The 20,595-nt window shown below is 51.7% G+C and overlaps 2 protein-coding genes and 1 long non-coding RNA gene across 15 annotated transcripts in view; 2 read left to right on the forward strand and 1 right to left on the reverse strand.

Annotated features, from left to right (window-relative positions):
• Window positions 1-2,081, forward strand: part of ZFYVE9 (zinc finger FYVE-type containing 9) — a 134,223-nt gene extending 132,142 nt beyond the window's left edge. For all 8 annotated transcript variants that reach the window (XM_036347418.1, XM_036347422.1, XM_036347424.1 and 5 more), the window contains one exon: window positions 62-2,081. In XM_036347418.1, the coding sequence (XP_036203311.1) occupies window positions 62-223 (162 nt within the window). In that variant the 3' untranslated portion in view covers window positions 224-2,081. The remainder of the gene's footprint in view (window positions 1-61) is intronic.
• CC2D1B (coiled-coil and C2 domain containing 1B) lies at window positions 924-18,283 on the reverse strand. Of its 6 annotated transcripts, none has more exons than XM_036347430.1 (24): window positions 18,134-18,283; window positions 16,610-16,769; window positions 15,386-15,530; window positions 14,319-14,431; window positions 13,570-13,728; window positions 13,063-13,188; window positions 12,761-12,920; window positions 12,418-12,596; window positions 12,175-12,250; window positions 11,988-12,089; window positions 11,776-11,906; window positions 11,495-11,567; window positions 10,961-11,097; window positions 10,492-10,600; window positions 10,235-10,407; window positions 9,670-9,795; window positions 8,961-9,019; window positions 8,765-8,881; window positions 8,321-8,394; window positions 8,146-8,204; window positions 7,912-7,963; window positions 7,385-7,484; window positions 7,132-7,222; window positions 924-6,018 (listed from the first exon to the last, which is right to left on the reverse strand). In XM_036347430.1, exons 2-24 carry the CDS (start codon window positions 16,673-16,675, stop codon window positions 5,890-5,892), a joined length of 2,556 nt encoding a protein of 851 aa, XP_036203323.1. In that variant the 5' UTR covers window positions 16,676-16,769; window positions 18,134-18,283; the 3' UTR covers window positions 924-5,889. The 6 variants fall into 6 exon arrangements, 5 of the variants coding, with proteins under 5 accessions (XP_036203323.1, XP_036203322.1, XP_036203325.1 ...); XM_036347429.1 differs by having other exon boundaries at window positions 16,610-16,696; window positions 18,134-18,282; XM_036347432.1 differs by lacking the exon at window positions 18,134-18,283 and adding an exon at window positions 17,092-17,231.
• Window positions 5,999-7,296, forward strand: LOC118675181. Its single transcript, XR_004973830.1, has 3 exons — window positions 5,999-6,042; window positions 6,133-6,189; window positions 6,863-7,296. It is a non-coding gene; the product is annotated as an uncharacterized LOC118675181 (long non-coding RNA).
• Window positions 18,284-20,595: the final 2,312 nt, after the last annotated feature.

The following is a 20,595-nucleotide window of genomic DNA, read 5'->3' on the forward strand; positions in this document are numbered from 1 at the left end:
TCAGCTCTCTGGAGGGAGCTGCTCTATCCAGTAACCTGTCATCCTTCTCTCTGTGCTATAGGTTGGCTATCAAGCAGGGAGCAATGGCCAGCCCCTTCCCTCGCAGTACATGAATGACCTGGACAGCGCGTTGGTGCCAGTGATCCATGGAGGGGCCTGCCAGCTCAGTGAGGGCCCCATCGTCATGGAACTCATCTTTTATATTCTGGAAAACATCGCATAGACAGAGGACTTCGTGTTTTTTTCCTGTTCAGACCTGTTGCAACAGCAGTCATACCAAGTCATTTGCACTTTAGAACTGGAAGATTAAGCTTTTGTTAACACTATTAATTGGGGGTGGGGTGGGAGTGGGGTTTGGGGGATTACGGTGGCTGGGGGGACAGATGTTCCATTAATTCTAAGTCTTCTATGCATTGTCCACCAGATCTGGGCAGCTTCCATTACTGCACCACCGTTATATTATCCTTGAAGCTAAATCCCCTTCTGTTCCTGTTTAAACAAGAATTCTGCTCCTGTTTTAAGACTTATTTATGGCCTTGTGCTCAAAAATGCTCAAATGGGTACAACCATCACCAAGGGTGGGGTGGGAGGGCAGAGAGGAAATAAAATATGAAGCATCAGTCTTGTACTTTTTGTACAGAATTGATACAAAAAGGATCACACACTGATCTTGTTCCATTTACATCACAGTAACAAGTAGAAGTCACACTTACGTTTTTGTTTGTTTTTACCAGCTTACCCAACGGATTATTACTCTGCTAGCCAAGCAAGGGCACCTCAGTGTGAATGAGGTGATTGGATAGCAGAGCCCAGTTGAGGATTGCTCGAGATCTGCCCCACTGATTGGCAGGTACTGAATTGGGCCTTTCTGTGAAAGCTGACAATATACTCAAGGCATTTTTAGTTATAATGTACACTAGCTGTATTTTTAAAAACATTTTATTGAGAAATAATTTAAACTTCCAAGAAAGTTGCAAGTACAAAAAAACCCTATGTATGCTTTACCTAGATTCACCTATTGTTCACGTTAACACTTTGCTCATTTGCATTATCAGTGTTTCTCCACAAAAAATGGAGACATTTGAGAGTAAGTTGCATAGCTAATAGCTCTTTACCCCTAAATACTTTAATGCTTATTTCCTAAAATTAAAGACATTCTCTTCCATGGCAGCAGGACAGTTCACAACTTTAGTCAATCTAACATTGATACACCAGCTACTTGACTCGAGCATCCGTCCAGTAGTGTCCCGCACGGCTTTCCCCTCCTGTAAAGCTTCTAGCCTAGGATCAGACAAGGCAAATAGCTTTACTGACCCACCTGTATCTTTTATGTCCTCCATACTTTTGGTGAGTATATTCCCTCACCTCATTTTAAAAATTTGATTGGTAGCTTTCCACAATTAGAATCAATTTATGCATTCTGGCCAGAATCCTAAGTGATGTGTGCTTGTTATATAGCCGCCTGCACACCATTGATGAGGGTAAATTTTGATCACCTGTTCAGTGTTGTCCAATTTCTCTAGTATTTCCCCCCTTGGAATGAATAACCAATGTGTACAGACACTTTCAGATCATGCAAATATCTTGCTCATCAAAATTTCCCTAAGATTTAGCATCCACGGATGTTTCTTATCTGAACTAATCTTTTACATGATGGCTACAGATTTTTCAATTCCAGCACTCCCTCCACCTTTACCAGTTGCACTTGGTCATTATAAGCAAAAGCTCTTCCTCCTATTTACTATTCATTTAATTTTCATTGTGGACTTGTGGATTCCATTTTGAATGGTTCTAACCCATTATTTGGGTACTCAAATAGCTCAGCTTTGGCCATAGAGCATGCCTTCAGGGTAGCTCCCCCATCCTTGTGAAATGCTTCTATCATTTTTTTTTTTAACACTTTACTTTCTGGCCTAACAAGATTCTCCACACTCATCTAGTGCTTACATTGCCCCAGCCTTTGAATCAGCCATGGTTTCTTTTCGTGGTATTGGAAACCAAGGTTTGTTTTATCCATGATATATGTGATATAGTCAAAGTACTTTCTTTTTCATTAAAATTTATTTTGGTCACAGACCTAATGGATTTCACGACCTAAAGTTTGAAAAACACGGCTCTAAGGTAACTCATTCTTATCACTGTCATCTTCTAAAAGCCCAGGCCAAGCAGCAGACGGTCCCTCTGCTACAAGCACAGCTCCAAGAATCCTCTGGAAGCTAATGCAGGCCTCTGGGAAGTGAGAGGCTGCTTCCCATTGGTTAGCACTTGGCAATTAAAGGCTGTGGAGCTATGTTTAGGCAGCCCACAACCTGGCCTTCACTTGGAAGTATGTCCACCTGTTTATCCCTTCTCCATGGCGGTGGTGGTGGATCCACATTCTGTACTCTCTCTCCATAAAGCTTTGCTGGTGGTGGCTGCAGAGTACGGTGACTGTAACCTTTTCCCAGACTCAGAGGCACCCAGAGCTTCTAAGGGAAAAGCATAGATGCCGCCCAAAGAATACCAGCATGCACTGAGCCTTGGGACCACACATCCCTCTAAAACCTGGTAGGAATATTTCATAGGGCAGGGATTTGAGGTGTAACATCCAACTTGGTCTAAATATACCTTGGAAGTTTAGAGCTTCTACAAATTCTGGTCCCATTTTTCCCCCACAGAAATTTATCTTTCCTCCTGTTCAGTTAAATATACCTTGCAATTGTATTTCTTCTGGATCAGTGCAAGCTTTTAAATTCTTCCACTGAGGACAGACTCTGATCCTGCAGAGTCAGGTCCATTCTCAATTTGCATAAAATATCTTGTGGAATGGGGCATAATAGAGCCAAGGCTAGTTTACCCCCTCCCCCCCCAATTGTTTTATCTCTGTATTATACACTGTATATTGTAAGAGGTATATAAAGTAGAGGGCTGAAAGACCACATTTCTAAATATGTCAAATTTTTCTAGAACATAAAACTTAAAGATTGGCATATAGAGATCCTTATAAACTGAAGAGGGATAGGATTGCCATTATGATAACATTAAATTTTAAAAATTATTGCATTCTTACCAAATGCTAGACAAGGTATTTCTCCATTTATTTTTATCAAACTTTCTGAGCACCTACTGGGCTCTAGAAAGATAGGACGTTACCTTGTGTAAGTTCCCATCTAATATCTTCCCTCATCCAGTGGTTCCTGAATGCTGGTGGGCCCAGCATTTCCAACTAAATTTACTTCTGTCATAATTAGTCATCAGGGGAGCAATTTATGCATTTCATGCAATAATCAAGCAATCTGCTGGACACTTTTTATATTAAGTTCTATTTTAATAGTAATGTTAAAATAATTTAAACAGTAATGGGAATTTTAGGAATCGTACACGTAGCCTGAAAGGCTAAGGAGTGGAGCAGGAATGATGCCCACGCTGGAGTTTGGGAAGCTGAGGCCGTGGGAGGGTCCGTGGGAAGATTCTCGGAGCTGGACCAGGCACAAACCCTGGCTCCACCAGCCTCAGTCCCACGGTTTCATCTTAAATGGAGCTGCCTACTTAAGGGGCAAGATCTTTGAGAACTACCCACAAAATTCAGAAAACAAGCTCTCAACAATGGTGGCATAAGAAAGGAAAATAATGTTAGTCACAAAATAGTTTGCCTTTGTGAGCAAGACTTCCTAAGAAAAATTTCTTCTGTATTTTGTTCAGTTCACTAATTCAGAAGAAAGTATGCCTTGCACTAGATTAAAGAGGGAATTTACAATTTAAAAATAATTTGGGTCATGGCAGCTTCTCTGCCCCCGAATCACTAATCTGTTCGGTTGCTGCATTTGGACAAGTCTCAGGATAAGACGAGGCTGGGCAGGCTCCTCCCACTCCCAGTGACCCCGCATGCCTTGGCTGCAACAAAGGCCCTTTCAGAAGGAGCCTCAGTCTCCAAGTCCAGTGGGTGCTTTGTCTTGCCTCCCCCAGCCTGGAGGTTTTGTTTTTCAAAAGCAAAGAGCAGGGAAGGAGACGAGAACTGACCAAGCTGCAAAGGGAAACCTGTGAGGCACAGAACACTTCCTACAAATTGCAACGGGGCGTTTCCGGTGGAGGCCTGAGGTCAGGAATCCGAAGGTGGTTGGAGCCTCTGAGGGTAACCACAGCTGTCCTTGCCCTGTTAGTAAGCACTGGTTGTGGTGCAAACCCTTCTTTGCTCTAGGCCATCTTAGGAAGGCTAACAACCCTTCTTTTCATTCTAGATCGCTGCTGCTTTGACACACAGATGTAACTACAAATGTTAAATCTCACATCTGTAGAAATTTTGGTAGTTTACTCTGATGGCCAAGTTAAGTCTGGTCAGAAAGCTCTTGGAAAAAAGTCGTTTGTCTGTCCTTCCTGCTGTTACCCTCTAAAAGATTTGCTACTAAGGGCAGGAAAGCACGGTCCAGCCCTACGTCAGAAAAAGACACACACAAACAAAAACTCAATCCCTGAGCTGTGCTTACGCAGTGCTGTGGTGACCAGTAAGCTGAATGTATCTGCTTCACTTAGAGCCTTTAAAAGATGACCTCAAGGAATGCTTTGTACAACTTAAGCTAATGCTAAAATATGGGTGTGGGGAGAGGGAATGGGATATTAAAGTTTATTTCTAAGAAATGTAGAATACTGCAGTTTTGAATATTAAACCTATTGCAACTACAAATCCCTCCGTCTCCATCCATTCAGAAAAACAAAGCCAAAGGAGAATTTCTTGGGGAGAATTAAGGGATTTCCCTCGGTGATCAGCCAAAGAGGCAAGGCTTCCTCTGCCCTCTCTCAAAGGAGAAAGCCACAGCAGCAGTTTCTGTCAATTAAATGTTACTGCTACTCGGGCTTTTAAAAAGTGATAGGACTTTTGTTTAGGATTTTGATGGTTACTCTGCGTGTAGGGCATAAAACCCTATAAGTGAATTAGACATAGTTTCTTAAAAAGTTACATTTTTGTGTCATTTCCACCCCCCCCCCCCCCCCCCAATTAACAGTCTTTTTGTGTTAGGTGCACAGACCGAACCCAAGATACAGCCTTGCCTACTTCCCACCATATAGTCCAAAACATCACTTTCTTCCTCCACCGAGAGCGTGGGGAATAGTGCAGCAGCTGTCAGGAAACAAGGCACAGGCAGACGGGCGTAAACCGAGCTGTGGCCCAGGCCACCACTGACACCGAGTCACGGAACCTGCCCTACCCCAAGCAGGGGCGTTTCCAATTTCAGGTTCTCCCATTCTTTACAGATAGAGCTTTTAAAGGCACATTCAGAAATGTTGCAACTAGAGGCTGGGGTAAGCTGCACACAGTTGCTACACAGGGGTTCAGGGGGCTGCAAGACCCCATGGCACAGAGCAATGAGGCTTTCCTTGCTTTTGCCCAGAGGGAAGGGGAAGCAGCCTCCTGGAATCCAGCCTGCTTTGGTGTGGAGGCCTAGGAAGGAGCCAGCAACAGGAGAGACCAGGCCGTGGTCAGTAATGCACGTACGTACAGGTCTTTGGTGTTTGTGTAGCAGCATGTAGCTCCCTTATGCACAAAGGCTTCTATAGCCAGCAAAGCTGGGAAAAGTATGCTTCTGCACACAGCCTGGCCTGACTCCTCTCCCAGCGTTGACTGAAGCACAGGCACAAAGCATAGGAAGTAAGTCTAAACTGCAATGAATACACACATAGAGTTTAGAAAGGTTTTCCTGAAAACAGACCTGGGTTTAACTTCCCTCCCAGGATCTACTGAGGATCCTAAGAAACTCAGGCCAAGCCCTACCCAGCAGTTTTGCCTTTTGATCATCCTCACAGATGAGAACTTCTGAGGCTTTCTCCCCCATAGGAGCTGCGTCCTGGAAGTGCCCTGTGGGCCTGGACAGAGAGCAGGAGTGGAGGTTCTGAGCGTCCAGAGAGCTGCCCACCTCACAGGCCCCTAGGCTCCAAGACCAGCCAGTTCTCAGTGACCATCTGTATGTCCTGGCCACTCAGAGGCTCCCGCAGCCTCACCTTCACCTCCAGCTTGCCCCCAGTGGGCTTCCTTCCATCCAGGACCTGAGGATCACAGAGAGGGAGATGGTAACTGATGGGGACGGGCTGGGAGCAGGCAGCTCCCTATGCTCACAGGTAAAGAATGAGGAGCTAAAACATTCTGTGGTATCAACATAGGAGTCTCTACTTCATGGCAACCCTGGTGGTGGGTCCAGAGAGCTGCCCACCTCACAGGTAAGTCTCACCAGAAGTAATATGTCAATCCAAGTAAGAGTTCTCACTCAGTTTCCCCATGGAAACTCCTGGGAGAAATTCTCTGGCTTAAAGGTGCAGCCTGAATAACCACAGCCCAGACCCTTCCTTCACAGATGGCCCAGAGAGTGGATGTTCTATTACACAGCCAGTGTGGCAAGGCCAGGACTAGAACCCAGGCCAGGGGTTCCTTTCTACCCCCCATGCTGCCTCCCTCCTGGGCAGGAAGGGGGAAGCTGGTGTGCAAAGCAGTGAGTGCTGCAGCCTCGAGAAGCCTAACCACCAATGTGGCCAATACAGAGCCCTTAATAAAACCCCAGGAAAGGTGGTGGAGGGAGGTAGGTGCGCCGTAGTGGGAAAGCCCCACTGACGAAGGCACCAGCAAGGGTCTCGGCCACACGCTGCTGAGGACACCCTTCTCTCTGGAGCTCAGTTTCCTCATGTCAAAGGCAAGCTCTTCGAGTCACTGCCTGTGAAATCTGATGAGTTCATGGAAACTTAAGGAGCTGTCTGGGGCCAATTCCTTAACAATCTGGCTTCATTGTGGCAGGTCCCAGATGGTAAAATACCTTATCAACTTTATGTCCAGAGCTTGTTTCATTCTGTCAAGCTGCCAGACTACTGCCCAACCATAACTCTGTCCTTCCGTATCCAGGAGTTTGTATGTGCCAAGGTGACAGCAATGACCGGGCCCTGCCATCCACCATCCCTGGGAACTTGAGTGGCCCAGAGTGTCATGGAAAGAACATAGCTGCTTTCTAAAAGGGTGATGCTATAAAGTTTTGTCAGACCCTCGGAATCTCAGTCTGTAAAATGGGAATAACACCTATTTCACAGCACACTTCTGGATGTTTTTAATGGACTGATGCTCAGTGAACGTTGGGCTTTACTTGCCACCCTACCTCTGCAATCTCTGGGTCCTACCTCCAAAATCTCTCTGATCTCACACTCATTCTCCAGCCGCTCCAGTTTCAGGTGGGCTGTGCCGACCAGCTTGTCACTTCTGAAGAAGGATCTGGGGAGCCAAGGGTCAGCAGAGGGTTGGACTGGGCAGGGAAAGCAGGAACAAGCTGGCTGAGACCAGCACAAGAAGACTGAGTAGTAGCAGGGATGGCAGCAATGGAAGCCTTTCCTTCCTCCCAGCCCTCCCTCGCATTATGACTGACAGGGGGCTCACCCTTTGTGGAGGATTTCAAACTTGATTCCTTTGCTTTGGATCACCCTTCTGAAGCCCCGGTGGTTTCGGTTGATGTTTAATTTGAAGAGCTGATCAAATTCTGCAAGAGAGTAAGAGGAACTTGGTTACCAGGGATTGCCTGAGGTGGTGGTAACAGGCCTGGGGGCTGATCGCCCCTCTGGATCACTCTGCCTGTAATTCAGTGAGACTACCACCAGAGGGTGGTAGAGCCTAGGTCCTGGCCTTGCAAATCCACTTGGACAGTTCTTGTGCTCTTAGACACAGATTTTGCTCAAATGGGAGGGACATGGAATTTGGAGTCACCATTGCATTCCCACTACTTTTGTGCTTGGAGGCCATAGGCAAGTCCCTTTTTCTCCAAGCCTCAGTTTCCCCAACTACGTAAGAGGAGTGGTAATCCCTGCCTTTGTCTCCCAAGTTGAGTACCAAGTAAGATAACAGATCTGGAAACACAAATGTTGCACATACACATATCAGAGAATGAGGGAGGAGAAAGCAGCTCTCACCTGGAGAGTTTGTGTTCTTCACCACAGCTGTTTTGCTTTTTTGAGCCTGGTCCTAAAGCAGTAAGAAGGGAGAAGTGTGGGCAGCTTGAAAAAACAGGTCTATTGGGCCAAGTCGCCTATATATCTTCAAACCCCTCCCTATAACCAGACCTTCCAGGGACTGGGAGAAATTGAGCACCAGGTCCCCGAACAGAAGATGGGGTTCAGAGGATCCTATCTCTACCTGAACCTCACCGAGTTAGGGTAGTGGAACTCAAACCGCACAAAAGCATCCAAGTCATCAGGGGTCACCCCTATAAAGGAGAAATGGGGGTCAGCACCTGAGATGGAGGGGAGCCAGTGCCTCCCATTGGCTGGGGTACAGTGTCTAAGCAAGAGCCTCCTGGAGTCAGGGTGGCCCTAGGGCTACCTGGAGGAGCTGGGAGGTTCATTCCCCGGACAATGATCAGATGCATTTCTGTGCTGTTGAGTTCTGAGAAGATCCTATAGCCAGGAAGCCAGGAGAGAGAGCCCAAAGTGAAGTCATGCAGTGGGAAAGGGTCCCCCTTCCAGGGACTGCCTGCCTGCCAGGTAGTGCTCAGGAACAGAGGGTGCAGGAATAGAGGCACAGCTCGTCTGGGCTAGGAGCAGCAGAGCTGGTACGAAGACCTCGGTCTAGAGCTCCTTCCTCAACCACCCACAGCTCTGAGCTCCTCAGAGGCAGGCACCACGCCCAACCTCCCACATCCCTAGGCCCAGTGCCTATGGCAGGACCAAGCCCGGGAATTCTTACTAAAGGGGCCTAAGTCCCCAGCCTTGTCTCCCAGCCTCTTGGCCCATCCCTACATGGAGCCATTGTCTCAGGCTTTGGTACCTCACAGTCTGGAATGTCTTCAACTCAAAGTGGTGGCTAGGAGGGTCGAGGCCGCGAGCCTGGGCCAGCTGCAGGATCTCAAGCTGCTTCTTGCGGTCCTGAGCAAGCTTCTCAAACCTGACAGGTCCGGGTGCACACGTTAGCTCAACAGGCCCCTTTTCTGCTCCCTGCCCCACGTGCCCAGCCCTGCATTTACCGGGTAGTCTCGGCCACATTGCCCTGGTGCATGAACTGCTTGGAGAACAGCAGACACTTCTGAAAACAGAGGCTCAGAGTGGGTCTAGGTTGGTTTTAGAGGCCTGACTTCTGAAAGCTCCAACCTTCTCCTATAGTCTCACCCCTCTCCTCCCCCAACACATACCCTCCCCAAGATCACTTTCCAAGTCCCTAAGTTTTTGCTGTTTTCTTTCCTGATGATAGCCACACCCCAAAATTCAAATAGCACACTCCTATTTTATTACCCAAATTATTTACTACAGAATATTATCTTATAGTTTTTTGGGTGTTTTTTTTTCATAAATCACAATATTTGTGCAAAACCTAAGAGAAACATCATTTCAGAAAGTAGACTTGCTGGCAGCAGTTCAGATCGATATGTGCAAATATACGTTATGTCCATTTTCCTATATACATATATGTATATGTGTCTCCTAACACTTCCTCCGATCTTCAAAGTACTTTCCCCTCCAGCCTGTTGTCTGAACTTCATAACCACCTGGGATATTAACCATCCCATTTTACAGATGAAAATGTGGTGCAGAGAGGGGAAGTGTCTTGTGCCAGGTCAACAGCCAGTAAGTGGAATAGGCACAATTTGAAACCAAGCCTCTCTGGTCTGAGCCTCATGCCTTTCCCCAAAGGGAGGCTGTGGGCACTGAAGGAAAGAGGGACAGCAGTCAACTGACCTCATGCTGCTCCAGAAGCATTTTTTGTAGCTGAGCGTACACTTCCTCGGCCTTCTGGGAGAGGCGCAGGTCCTCATGGTGAATGAGGATAAAGTCACCCTCCTCATCCGTCAAGGGTGAAGGCACCTGCCAAGGTCACACGCCCCTCGGGCGCCAAGAGTCAGATTACCCCCCTACTGGCCCAACAGACACAGGAACCCAAACTGAATGGTTCCCCAGCTTCTAACCACCAGTGTTGGGAACTCATTGCCTCCCGTCTGTCCCAGGCTGCCGAGATGCTCTGCCTCCCACTGGCTTGTCATCTCTGACCACTGGCAGCCCACCTGGCCTTTCCTGGCCTCTCTTGGGGCCATGGGGCCGAGACGCGTAAGCAAAAGGCTTTTCCAGGGGTCACCACATCCTATCCCAGGCCCACCTCTCAGGTTGGCTGGAGGACCTCAGGGAAGGTATGGCTGATGGCAATGGACAGTGGCGTCCAGGCAGCTGCCTGGTTCACAGCCCTACTGTCAAGCCTGCCACCTGCCTCTTCTGCCTGAGAAGTCCTGCTTAACCAGGAGGGACTCACCTTGGCGAGGTCCACAGGTCTGCCGGCTCGGACCTGGATGATCTGAGCCTCGAGGCATTTGGCCAGCCGCAGGTGAGCTTTGGCCTGTTCCAGGTCCTGGCCACGCTTGGCCTGCAGGGCTGCCCGCTGGTATTGCAGTTTGCGGGCCTCTAGCAGTGCCAACTGCTCCCGCACTGAAGGGAGAGCGATGCTGGTTAGAGCCATGCCTGCCCTTCACTAGAGCCTTCAGTCCCCCACCCCTCTTTTCCCCAGCTCACCAGTGGGACTCAGTGACTCCTTAGAACTCGAGGCCTTGGGCTCAGGCAGGGGCCGGGAGGAAGATACCAGAGGCTTCTTAGATACTGGGGCCTGGGTTGGAGGCTCATCCTGCAGGTGCCCAGGAGGAGGTCACAGGGAATCTGCTCCCCACCCGGCCGCAGCAGCTTGGACTCTCTTGTTAATACTGCACTAACTTGCTGTGTGAACTGAGATGAATGGCCTCCCCTTGTGGGCCCTACAGAACCTCCGAAGCTCTGAGCTAACCTTCCCGACAGCAGACAGTAGGGTGTTAGGGATAGAACATGGGCTCTGGAGTCAGAAAGACATCGTTTTGAATCTAGCTCTGACAATGCCTATCTGGGTGCCCTTGGCCAAGTTTTTTCTCTGTAAAATGGACAACAGGGTCTGCGTTTACCCCTCATCTGCTACCCCCGCCCCATCCCTGGAGTCTTGGGCCCTGAGCCAAACCTCATCCTCATCCCCATCTTCCTCTGCGGGGGCTGTTTCCTCGGAGGAGGCCAGTTTCTGGGCAGCTGCTAAAGCAGCTGCTACTGCATCCGCCTCAGTGCCTGTGATGGGCTCCAGACCAGGGATGGGGGGGAATCCTATAGGGGGGAGAGAGCTGCGTGAGGGCTGGGGTGGCCTCTGTGGGCTCAGCTGGGTCTTCCGCGGCATGGCTGGGATGGGTGGCTCCCACAGGTGGAGGCACCTACGGGAGAATCATTTCCCCTCCTCAGAGATTTCACAGTGACCCTAGGCCAGCTGTGGGCAAAACTACGGCCCGCGGTTCGGCTGTTCTATCCGGCCCGCGGAGCCGAAAGAGCGGAGGGTTCTCTTGCTCTCCCCTCCGCTCCTTCACCAGCAGCAGTGTTAACATGTATCAGTTCACACAAACACTCCATCCATGCTTTTGTTCCGGCCCTCCGGTCCAGTTTAAGAACCCATTGTGGCCCTCGAGTCAAAAAGTTTGCCCACCCCTGCCCTAGACCAAGCACCACTTACCTGGAGGAACAGGCAACTCAGCAAAATCAACTTTGCGTCCTGCTCGGTGTGCTCGCATGGCATCTTGATATTGCTGCGAGGGAAGGAAGGGAGGAGCTATCTGCAGCAGTCTGCAGGCTCCCACAGACGAAGAGGAAGACTGAAAGCAGCCCCAGGAGGAAAAAGAGCCCGAGGCAGCAACAGCTTGGAAGAGACAGCGAGATGGAAACTCTAGCTGCAAGGGCAGAGAGCAGCCAGCCAGAGAGGGGCCGACACAGGCGGGTGTCAGGCTGCAGGCCCACCTTGGCAATGCGCTCGTGCATCCGGGCCTTGCGCTCATCCCCACTGGCCCGGGCCTGGATGCCTGCCTCACGGTACTTGTCCAGCCTCTGCTGCAGGGCGTCCAGCACCGTCTGTGGCTCAGCAGGGGCCACTTGAGAGGAGGAAGGAGATAGCATCAGCCCTGCCTACCTCTCCCCAGTCCCCACTCCACAGTCCCACCATCCCATCCTACCTGGGGTTGCTGGGGTGTCAGAGGCCATCACTGGCTGCACTCGCTCCACTGCTGGGGGTATGACTGTGGGTGCCTTGGAAGCCTGTGGGAGGGGCTTCAGGTCTGGGGGACCCAGAGCAGAAGTATAGGTGGGGGTGCCCAGACAGTCCCAGCCTGAGCAGGTTCCCTCCACCACCCCCATACTGACCCTCAGGCGCTGGGGGCATGGCACTCAGGTCCACAGGCTGCCCCTTCTCCAGGGCCTCCAGGACGGCACCAAATCTCTGCACAGCAGTAAGCAAAGCAGGTGTGGTCATAAGCCCGGGAATCTCAAGAGCCTGGGCTGAAAAAAGGTCCCCTCAAGCCCAGTCTAGCTGTGTGACCATGAGCAGGCCACTTCCCCCAACTGTGAAACAGGCTGGACAGAGGGCCCCTGAGCCAGATGTCATACCTTCCCAATCCTCATGAACTCTCGGGCGCGGTCTAGGTCTCCAGCCCGCTTGGCACTCAGGGCAGCCACTTTGTACTCTTTCTGTCGGGCCAACAACAGGGCCCGTGGGTCTGGGTCTGAACCGGATGGGGCAGCTATGCCAGGGCTGCCCAAGCTTGTCTCAGGCTGAGAAGGGTTGTCTATGGAGAAACAAAAAGCCCATCAGGTCAAAGAAGAACGTGCACACCTTGGGCTGCCGGCACCCACAGGGGAGGTGTGACTCTGGCCATCGACTGGTGGGATGGGAAGCAGGCCATGGCCCTGACCTTGGGAACTAGAACAGGATGTGAGTGTCTCCTGATACCTGGCAACATGGTGGGGGGGCCGGGAGGGTCTGCATCAGGGCTCCTGTTGGTTGTTTCCTGAGAGGCCGGGGATTTCTTGCCCAAGGCTACTGGAGGTGGGATCTCCTCCTCATTGATCTTCCTGCCTTTCCTCACAGCAGCCAGCTGGGCCTCTAGGGTCTGGGGGAGAGAAACAGAAACCCAGCCGGACCCTTCACCTCCATCAGGGCAGTGGGGAGGCCTCCCCCCACTACTGGCCCAACCTCCTGCTGCCCTCAGCCCCACTCATCCCAGCCCTGCTCCCTGGCTGGGCACACCCTACCTTTAGGCCACGCTCACAGCGCCTGGTTTTGGCTGCTTCACCTGCCTCCTTGGCGCTGGCCGCAGCCTCCCGGTAATTGCGGATCCGATCTTCCAGCAGAGCCTGCAGCCCCTGAGGCCCTCCAGCCTGTAGATACTCCAGCTCAGGGCCTGGCCACTCCAAGGCCAGCTAGGCCCTTGCTGCTCCCTCCCTGCAGCACAGCTGCCCCAGAAAACGGAGCTCTTGGGTTCAAGGAGGAGCTCCTCAAAGCCTCAAGGAGGAGGCAAAAGGCCCCATCAGAGGCAAACACAGAGGCCCAGACCAGCTGTGAAGGGCTCCAGCGGATGGTCTGGGAGAACAGAGACCTGTGAGGCCAGCCAGGCACCAGAGTTCCTCATGCTCAGTCACTGCTTCAGCAGGGGCACTGCTGGAGAGGGCCCGAGGGTTACTGCCGTCTTCCTATGCAAGCTATGCTGTATGCATGTTACACACGGGCACGCAGGGCTGTCAGGTCCCTTAAGAACCTACCTGCGCTGCTGGGGCTGAGGCTGTTGGGAGAGGTGTCTGCACTGGAGGCTCAACGATTTCCTGTCCCTTCTCATCCTCAGAGCTACCCATGATGGCTGTCTCATTGCCATGCAGGGACCCAGCTTCCCCATCTGCACCCAGGACCTCTTGCAGCTCAGTCTGGGGAGACACAAGTCACAGGAGCTTGGGAGCCTCATGGCCATACATACTGTGATAGGATCTGAAAATAAAGGGCCCTCTTCCCCGCAGTACTTCCCAGCATCAGTCACTGTGCCTGCAAGCCCCCTTTACCAAAACACTTCTTTAATCTGACTGAAGAGTCTTGAAAACAGTGAGACCACAAGTCTGAGAACCCCCAAGTACAGAGTGCAGACCAGACATCAAAGGAAACTAGTCTCTGCCCTGACTGGTTTGGCTCAGTGGATAGAGCGTCGGCCTGCGGACTGAAGGGTCCCGGGTTCGATTCCAGTCAAGGGCATGTACCTTGGTGCGGGCACATCCCCAGTCGGGGGCGTGCGGGAGGCAGCTGGTCGATGTTTCTAACTCTCTATCCCTCTCCCTTCCTCTCTGTAAAAAATTAATAAAATATATTAAAAAAAAAAAAAGAGGAAACTAGTCTCACACTGTATAGTCAGGAAACAGCCCCAAGAAGGGCAGGGCAGTTGTGCAACATCAGAGCACACACAGGGGCAAACCCCAGCCTCCTCTGCAGTTTGATCAGGCCCAGGACATCAGCTTGGCAGACGTACCAGCAAGTCTGTATCGTCCTCCAGCCCTTCTTCCTCCTCCTCCTCCTCCTCCTCCTCCACATCCTGCATACAGTCCGCTGCCAACTTCTCGATGTGGGCCATAGGTAAGGGGGCTGGGGAAACAGAGGGTCAGGGCCTCAGCAAAGGTCCATGAAGAGGGAAGGAGAGCCTTCAATGACTACATTTCTACACCCAGGAGGAAACCCTGCCTTTCCACAGCCAGTCCCGCCTGGGAAACTCCTGCTCTTCCATTATGACCCAGCTTCAAAGACCCTCCGCAGGGAAACCTTCCTGGACCCTTCTCCGCATTTTTGCTATCGTTCTTCACAGACACATTCATCCTTTTCTCCTAACTACACCTTTCATGTATGTAAAGACTTTTAACATCCATTTGACCTTCACAGTAATTCTGTAAGATAGGTCATATTATCCCTTTTATAGAAGTAAACTGAAAACTACCAATATTAATTTTCCTATTAATTGCAATCCTATAAGTAGCAGAGCCATGATTCAAACCCAGGCTCATCTAACCCCAAAGGTTTGGAGTGAGAAAAAATGGAGGGCCATGGTCCTTCCATTATCCTCAGCTCAGGGGTACAGGGGTTGGGGGAGGTCCTCCCTGAGGGTTCCTGGTGAGAAGAGGAAGATTTAGATCCTCTGACCCTCCCAGACTTCAGGTCTCTGTCCTCTTCCAGGCTAGGCAGGAAGATTCCGCTTATTCATCGGATACAACTTCTATGCACTTGTTAGTGCCCAATTCAGTCTGTGCTGAGCCCCCACTCTATACCAGGCCCTGGCTGGGCTAAGGGTCGAGACCTGAGTCAGCCAGAGAATCATACTGCTGACTGTCCACATGAAGGGGGGCAGTCAGGGAAGGAGTGAGCTCCCCAACACAGGTGTGTGAGCAGGGCAAGACGAGCTCTTGGTGAGAGTGCTGCAGAAGGGACATGGGTAGCAGGACGACCAGGTGATGTGGCTGCATCCTGGGAGCTGTGAGGACCCTCTCCACCACCTGCTTGAGCCCATCTGTTCCCAGCACCAAGTCCAGCCCAGCACCGACAACTTACCCTTCCCTTTGGGGACTGGCTTCCTGCCTGTGGTCCCTGCTTCCCCAGTGAGGGCCAGCAGCTCAGCTTCCAAGTCCTCATCATCTTCAGTCTCCTCCACCCCCAGCATCATGTCCTCAGGGCTGAACTCCACAAAGAGCCCCAGCTGAGAGCAGAGAAGATTTCTTAGGAACCATACAATGGGGTCAAGGATGTAGCCCAGCCCCACAGCCAGGCTCCTAGAGATCAGTGGCTCCTCACTGTGAGGCCCAATGTGCAGAAAGGGAAACTGAGGCCTACAATATTACCCCTTAGTATACTCCCTGGTGACTATAAAGACAGTAAGACCACAATGCCATTATTATCACAACATGACAGCACTGTATTTACTTAGCACTCACGTGCTTATCTTAGTTAATTCTCACAATCCTAAGGGGTAGGTTCTATTTTTTAAAAAATTATAAAACACACATAACCTGGAAACTATTATCATAACCATTTTAAAGTGTACAGCTCAGTGGCATTAAGTACGTCACACTGTTGTGCTACTGTCACCACTCTCCATCCACAGAACTCTTTCCATCTTGCAAAACTGAAACTGTGGCCCATTAAACAATAACTCCCATTTCCCCTCCCCCGGCCCAATACCCGCATTCTCCTTTCTGTCTGTATGACTCTGACTGCTCTAAACAAAGGTAGGCCCCTTATCACAGTCAGCCTTGTGACGATACTGAGACAGCCTTGTTAAGTGGCAGAACCAGAATTTAAAATAAGGTCATATGACTTGAGTCTATGCCCTTTATCCTACACCTTCCTTACCTGCCTCTTTTAAGAAGTCCCAGGCCTTGAGCCCAGAATAAATAGAGATTAGGGAACAGACCCCTAAGGCTGCAAAGCTCTCCCAGCGGATTAGCCCTCAAGCCCTGGCGCCTGTGGCTGGTAAGCAGCGTTACGGCCCTAAATGAACCCATCAGAGTGCCGAGGGCCCATCAGTACCCCATGAACTGGGGGTTCCTGAAGCCTCCAGATGCCTCGTAAGGAGGCGGCCAGGGCAGGAGGGGGCCTGGTTGAGTTCAGGCCTCATCCCGCACACGTGTGCGGCGGAGGCCAGGCCGTGTCCCTAAGGGCCCTGCCAACTCCAGGAGCGGCTCCAAGTCTCTGCGCTAATGGTGACACCACCGATGGCCCAGTTGGCCCACGCCCTGGAGGAACCCCCCAGGCGCAGGGGTGAAGGCACTTACATACCTGCTTGGCCGCCGCCACACCCTGACCACGGGCCTGAGGGCCCTTCCGCGGCCTGGGCCCCGGCATCCTGGCGGCCTAGACTCCTGTCTGGGGGGAACGGACGAGCCTCAGGCGGGAGCAGCCGGTAAGCCCCTTCCCCAGAGGCGCTACCCGAGTCAGGCTGGCCAGGAGGAAAAGGCAATGTTTACATCAGAGGATGAAGGAGGATCACGCAAAGCGCAGCCCTGGAGCCAACGCAAGGAGGCAGAGGGAGGAGGGCCCCCGCCAGCGGGCCGAGGGGCGTGCGACACCGACGGCAACCCCGAGCGGGAGGAGCCGGAAGACAGGAGTGGCTGCGGGCCGGGCCGGGCCGGGCCGGGCCGGGCCGGGCGGCGGGTATGAGGCCGGGCTGTCAAACACCGTGGCCACACGTGGCTACTTACATCGAAATGAACTGAATTAAAAACCCAGTTCCTCGGGTACTGCCCGGCACAAATACTGACCTTTCATCATCACAAACATTCCTCTTGGGCGGTTCTGTCTAGTCCAGAGGACTGACTCCGCGCCCTGGTTCAGAGACCTCACGACCGCCCACAGCACCTACTGTGTGTCAGGAGGCCCCGCGCCGGCCCCGGGGGAGCAGGAGTGAGTGTGACATGTTCCCCAGCCTCTCGGAACATGAACGTGGGGAGACGGCCTCGCGGGTGGACACACCCCCGGGCGCTCCAGGGCGGGGTGCCCGGTCCCCGGCGGAGGGAGCAGGCTCGGCGCTGAGTCCGCTGGGCGCTGGGCGCTGGGAAAGGGGCCCACGCCGAGGGCGCGACCTGAGGGTCGTTCTGGGGGGAGAGGCCGCTTGGCCTCCGCAGGAGCCTGAGGACCCGGGGCTCCTGGAGCCTAAACTGCGCGGCAGGACGTGGACAAGTGCGGCTGCAAAGGTGCGCAGGGCCGATGTGAACGCCTCGACACCCGGTGGAATCCAGGCAGCATCCCGAGGCCAGGGCCGGCGGGACCGGGCCGGCGGTTCTGATTCTGAGCCGCCGCGGGCTGCAGCCGGGAAGAGGCAGCGGGAGCGGAGGCTGCAAACCGTCCCGGCCGCAACGGTCCCGGCCGACGGGGCGCGCTGCGGGGCGCGGGGTGGCGAGAAGCGGCCGGAGGGCGGAGACCGGGGTGGAATCGCCAGGGCTCCGAGGTGAACAGGCTGCGGGCGCCCGGGGCGGGGGGGGGGGGGGCTCAGGGTGACTTCAGGGTCAGATTTCGGCGGCGGGGCTGGGGGCGGGCCGGCGCCGAGCGGGGCGGAGCGCGCGGCTCAGGGAAACAGGCGAGGTCCGTCAGACGCGCCGAGTCTGCAGGTCCGGGGCCCGGGAAGGGGCGTCGGTGCCGGAGCCCGGCCCGAGCTCCGGAGGAGGAGGGCAGCCGAGAGCGCAGGAGCGGCGACGCCGGGGGACCCCATCCCTCGCGGCGGGACGCCTCCCCGCCCTGCCCCAGCCGACTCCGTCTCCCCGCGTCCCCAGGCCACCCTCGCCGGGGGGCGGACGCGCGGCATACCTCGCGGCGGATCCGGCACCACCCGGGGCCTGCTCTCGCCCCGCACCGCCCGGGACTCCCGTGGCCACCGGGCGGCGGCGGCGGCCGTGACAGGAAGTTCCCCCACAGAGACGCGCGCGCCGAACACGTGACTCCACGCCCCGGCAACACGCAATGCGCATGCGCCAGGCGGAGCGGGTGTGGCGCCCCAACAGGTGACTCCGAGGGTGGAGATCTGGGCGCGCCGGCAGCGCGAGACTAGTTTTGCGGGCGGGTCCGGGGAGCCAAGCGACCTGCACAAAGGCGGTGGGTGCGACACCTGCCCTCGCTCCATTGCACCTTCCCCACCAAGTCGCCTCCTGGGCGGCTCCCGGGCGCACGCTCACCTCACGGCCTTGCTCAGCCCTCTCCGTGGGTCCGGGCTGGCGCGGACCCCGCCCAAGGGGAGGGCTTCTCTGCTTGCCACCTTCTTGGTGTCCTTTGAGCTTCTCCAGCAAAATGGGGCGCACCATATTTTTTTTTAAAGTATTTTTATTGATTTCAGAGGGGAAGGGAGAGGGAGAGAGGGGTAGAAATATCAATGATGAGAATTCTTGATCAGCTGCCTCCTGCACGCCCCACACTGGGGATGGAGCCCACAACCCGGGCATGTGCCCTGATTGGGAATTCAACCCTGACCTCCTGGTTCATAGGTGGATGCTCAACCACTGAGCAACACTGGCCAGGCCATATTTTTAAACATTTAGTAACTACCTTTTCCAATCAGAAAGTGGGTTAAATATTTAAGATATGACCGGCAGTGGGTGTTCACTGCACCTCTTCGTGACGTTTAACACCAAGTTCTTACTCCCCTACTCTGCAGGGCAATGAAATGGGGGTGGTAAGAAGCATTACAGAGCATCTTCCATCTAAAACAAACCTTGCAACTCACTCCTGCATAACTCAACTTTTAAATTATGTTTTGTAGTTAGCGATTGGAAGAATCTTTCATTTTCCTTGGACAAAGCTTTTCCATCTCCTATTGCTTTTGGTTGGTTGGTTGCCCAAAGAGACTGACCTTAGCAGTGTAAAACTCAAGTTTCATTCCAATTTTTGTCATTAAATATAATGAAACTAGAGGCCCAGTGCATGGATTTGTGCACTGGTGGGGTGCCTTGGCCTGGCCTGTGCCTTCTCACAATCTGGGACCCCTTGGAGATGTCAAATGCGTTTCAGACCAATCCCCGCAGGCCAGGCAGAGGGACCCCACTGGTGCACGAATCTGTGCACCAGGCCTCTAGTATGCAGCATATAAGATCTTTGGTTAATCTCTTCCCGCCCTACCCCCTGAGATTCATCAGTCTGTCCCCATGTTTCCATGCCTGTGCACTGAGCATCTGCCCTCTTGTGGTCAGTGCACATCATAGCTACCGGTTGAACAGTTGCTTAGGCTTTTATATATATAGATATTTAATATATCCTCAAAGGTATACAGTATTTCACATTTGCTAGAATGCAACCTCCACTGTTCTCTAAGTTACCCCCAGTGTCTAAAGCAATGCATTGTACATAGTAGGCATTCAATAAAAATAGTTCCTATTCCTGGTGTGAATTAACATGAGCACCAATCACTCACAAGTTTAAGAAAAAACAGCACAATAATACAGTTGAAACCACTTATACACCTATCATGGTGCAAGACTTTCCTAAAGAGCTACCTACTCTCCTGAGTTATTCTTGAGCATTTCTTTCTATTTCTACTATGTATATATACTCCCTTAAATAATCCATATCTTTTTGCAAGCTTTAACATATCACTGATATCACTGCATATATTCTTCAACTTCTTTGTCTGCTCAACTCTATTTGTAAGCTTCATCCACATTGACACTTGCAATTTATCTAATTATTTTTCATTTCTGTATGGCATTTCGTAGTATGAAAATAATATACTTTTCCAATGGCTTGCCATTATAGTATTATGAACATTCTTGTGTACAACTCCTAGGGTACACGTGTTTTTCTGGGGTATATACCTACGAGTGGAATTGCTGCCTCATAGGATTTCTGCATTTTCCAGACTAAATACCAAATTATCTACAAAGTATTTATTCCAGTTTATACTCCCATCAGTGGGGCATTTGTATTCCAATTGTTCATATCACCATTGACAGGTTTTCTAATAGATGTGAAAAGGTTTTGACTTGCAGGCCTCTTTTACTATGTTTCCATTTTGTTGATCATTCCTGTTTCTTAGTCTGTGGATTACTTATTTACCATTTTCCCTTTTTTAAAATTATGCAATTCTTTTATAAAATTCATGAATTGTATAATTCTTTAAAATATTCTGATCCTCAGTCCATTATGTGCAGTTATAAATATGTATATACACCTATGTAAGCTTTTTCTGAACTATGATAATTAGTTTCAGATATTTCATCATGATTCTAACAGAGATTCTCCTACACTATCACTCACAAAATTTAAGCTTTACATCATACTTA

Source organism: Myotis myotis, unplaced genomic scaffold (genome assembly GCF_014108235.1).
Source record: "Myotis myotis isolate mMyoMyo1 unplaced genomic scaffold, mMyoMyo1.p scaffold_m19_p_2, whole genome shotgun sequence".
Classification (NCBI taxonomy): domain Eukaryota; kingdom Metazoa; phylum Chordata; class Mammalia; order Chiroptera; family Vespertilionidae; genus Myotis; species Myotis myotis.

Excerpts from the sequence above, each read along its gene's own strand:
- CC2D1B (XM_036347430.1), bottom strand. The coding sequence starts at position 16,675 with ATGCCGGGGCCCAGGCCGCGGAAGGGCCCTCAGGCCCGTGGTCAGGGT. Across the intron at positions 8,882-8,960 it reads AATGTGGCCGAGACTACCCG|GTTTGAGAAGCTTGCTCAGG; the intron begins GTAAATGCAGGG and ends CGGACCTGTCAG. Across the intron at positions 8,205-8,320 it reads GAACCTCCCAGCTCCTCCAG|GGGTGACCCCTGATGACTTG; the intron begins GTAGCCCTAGGG and ends TCTCCTTTATAG.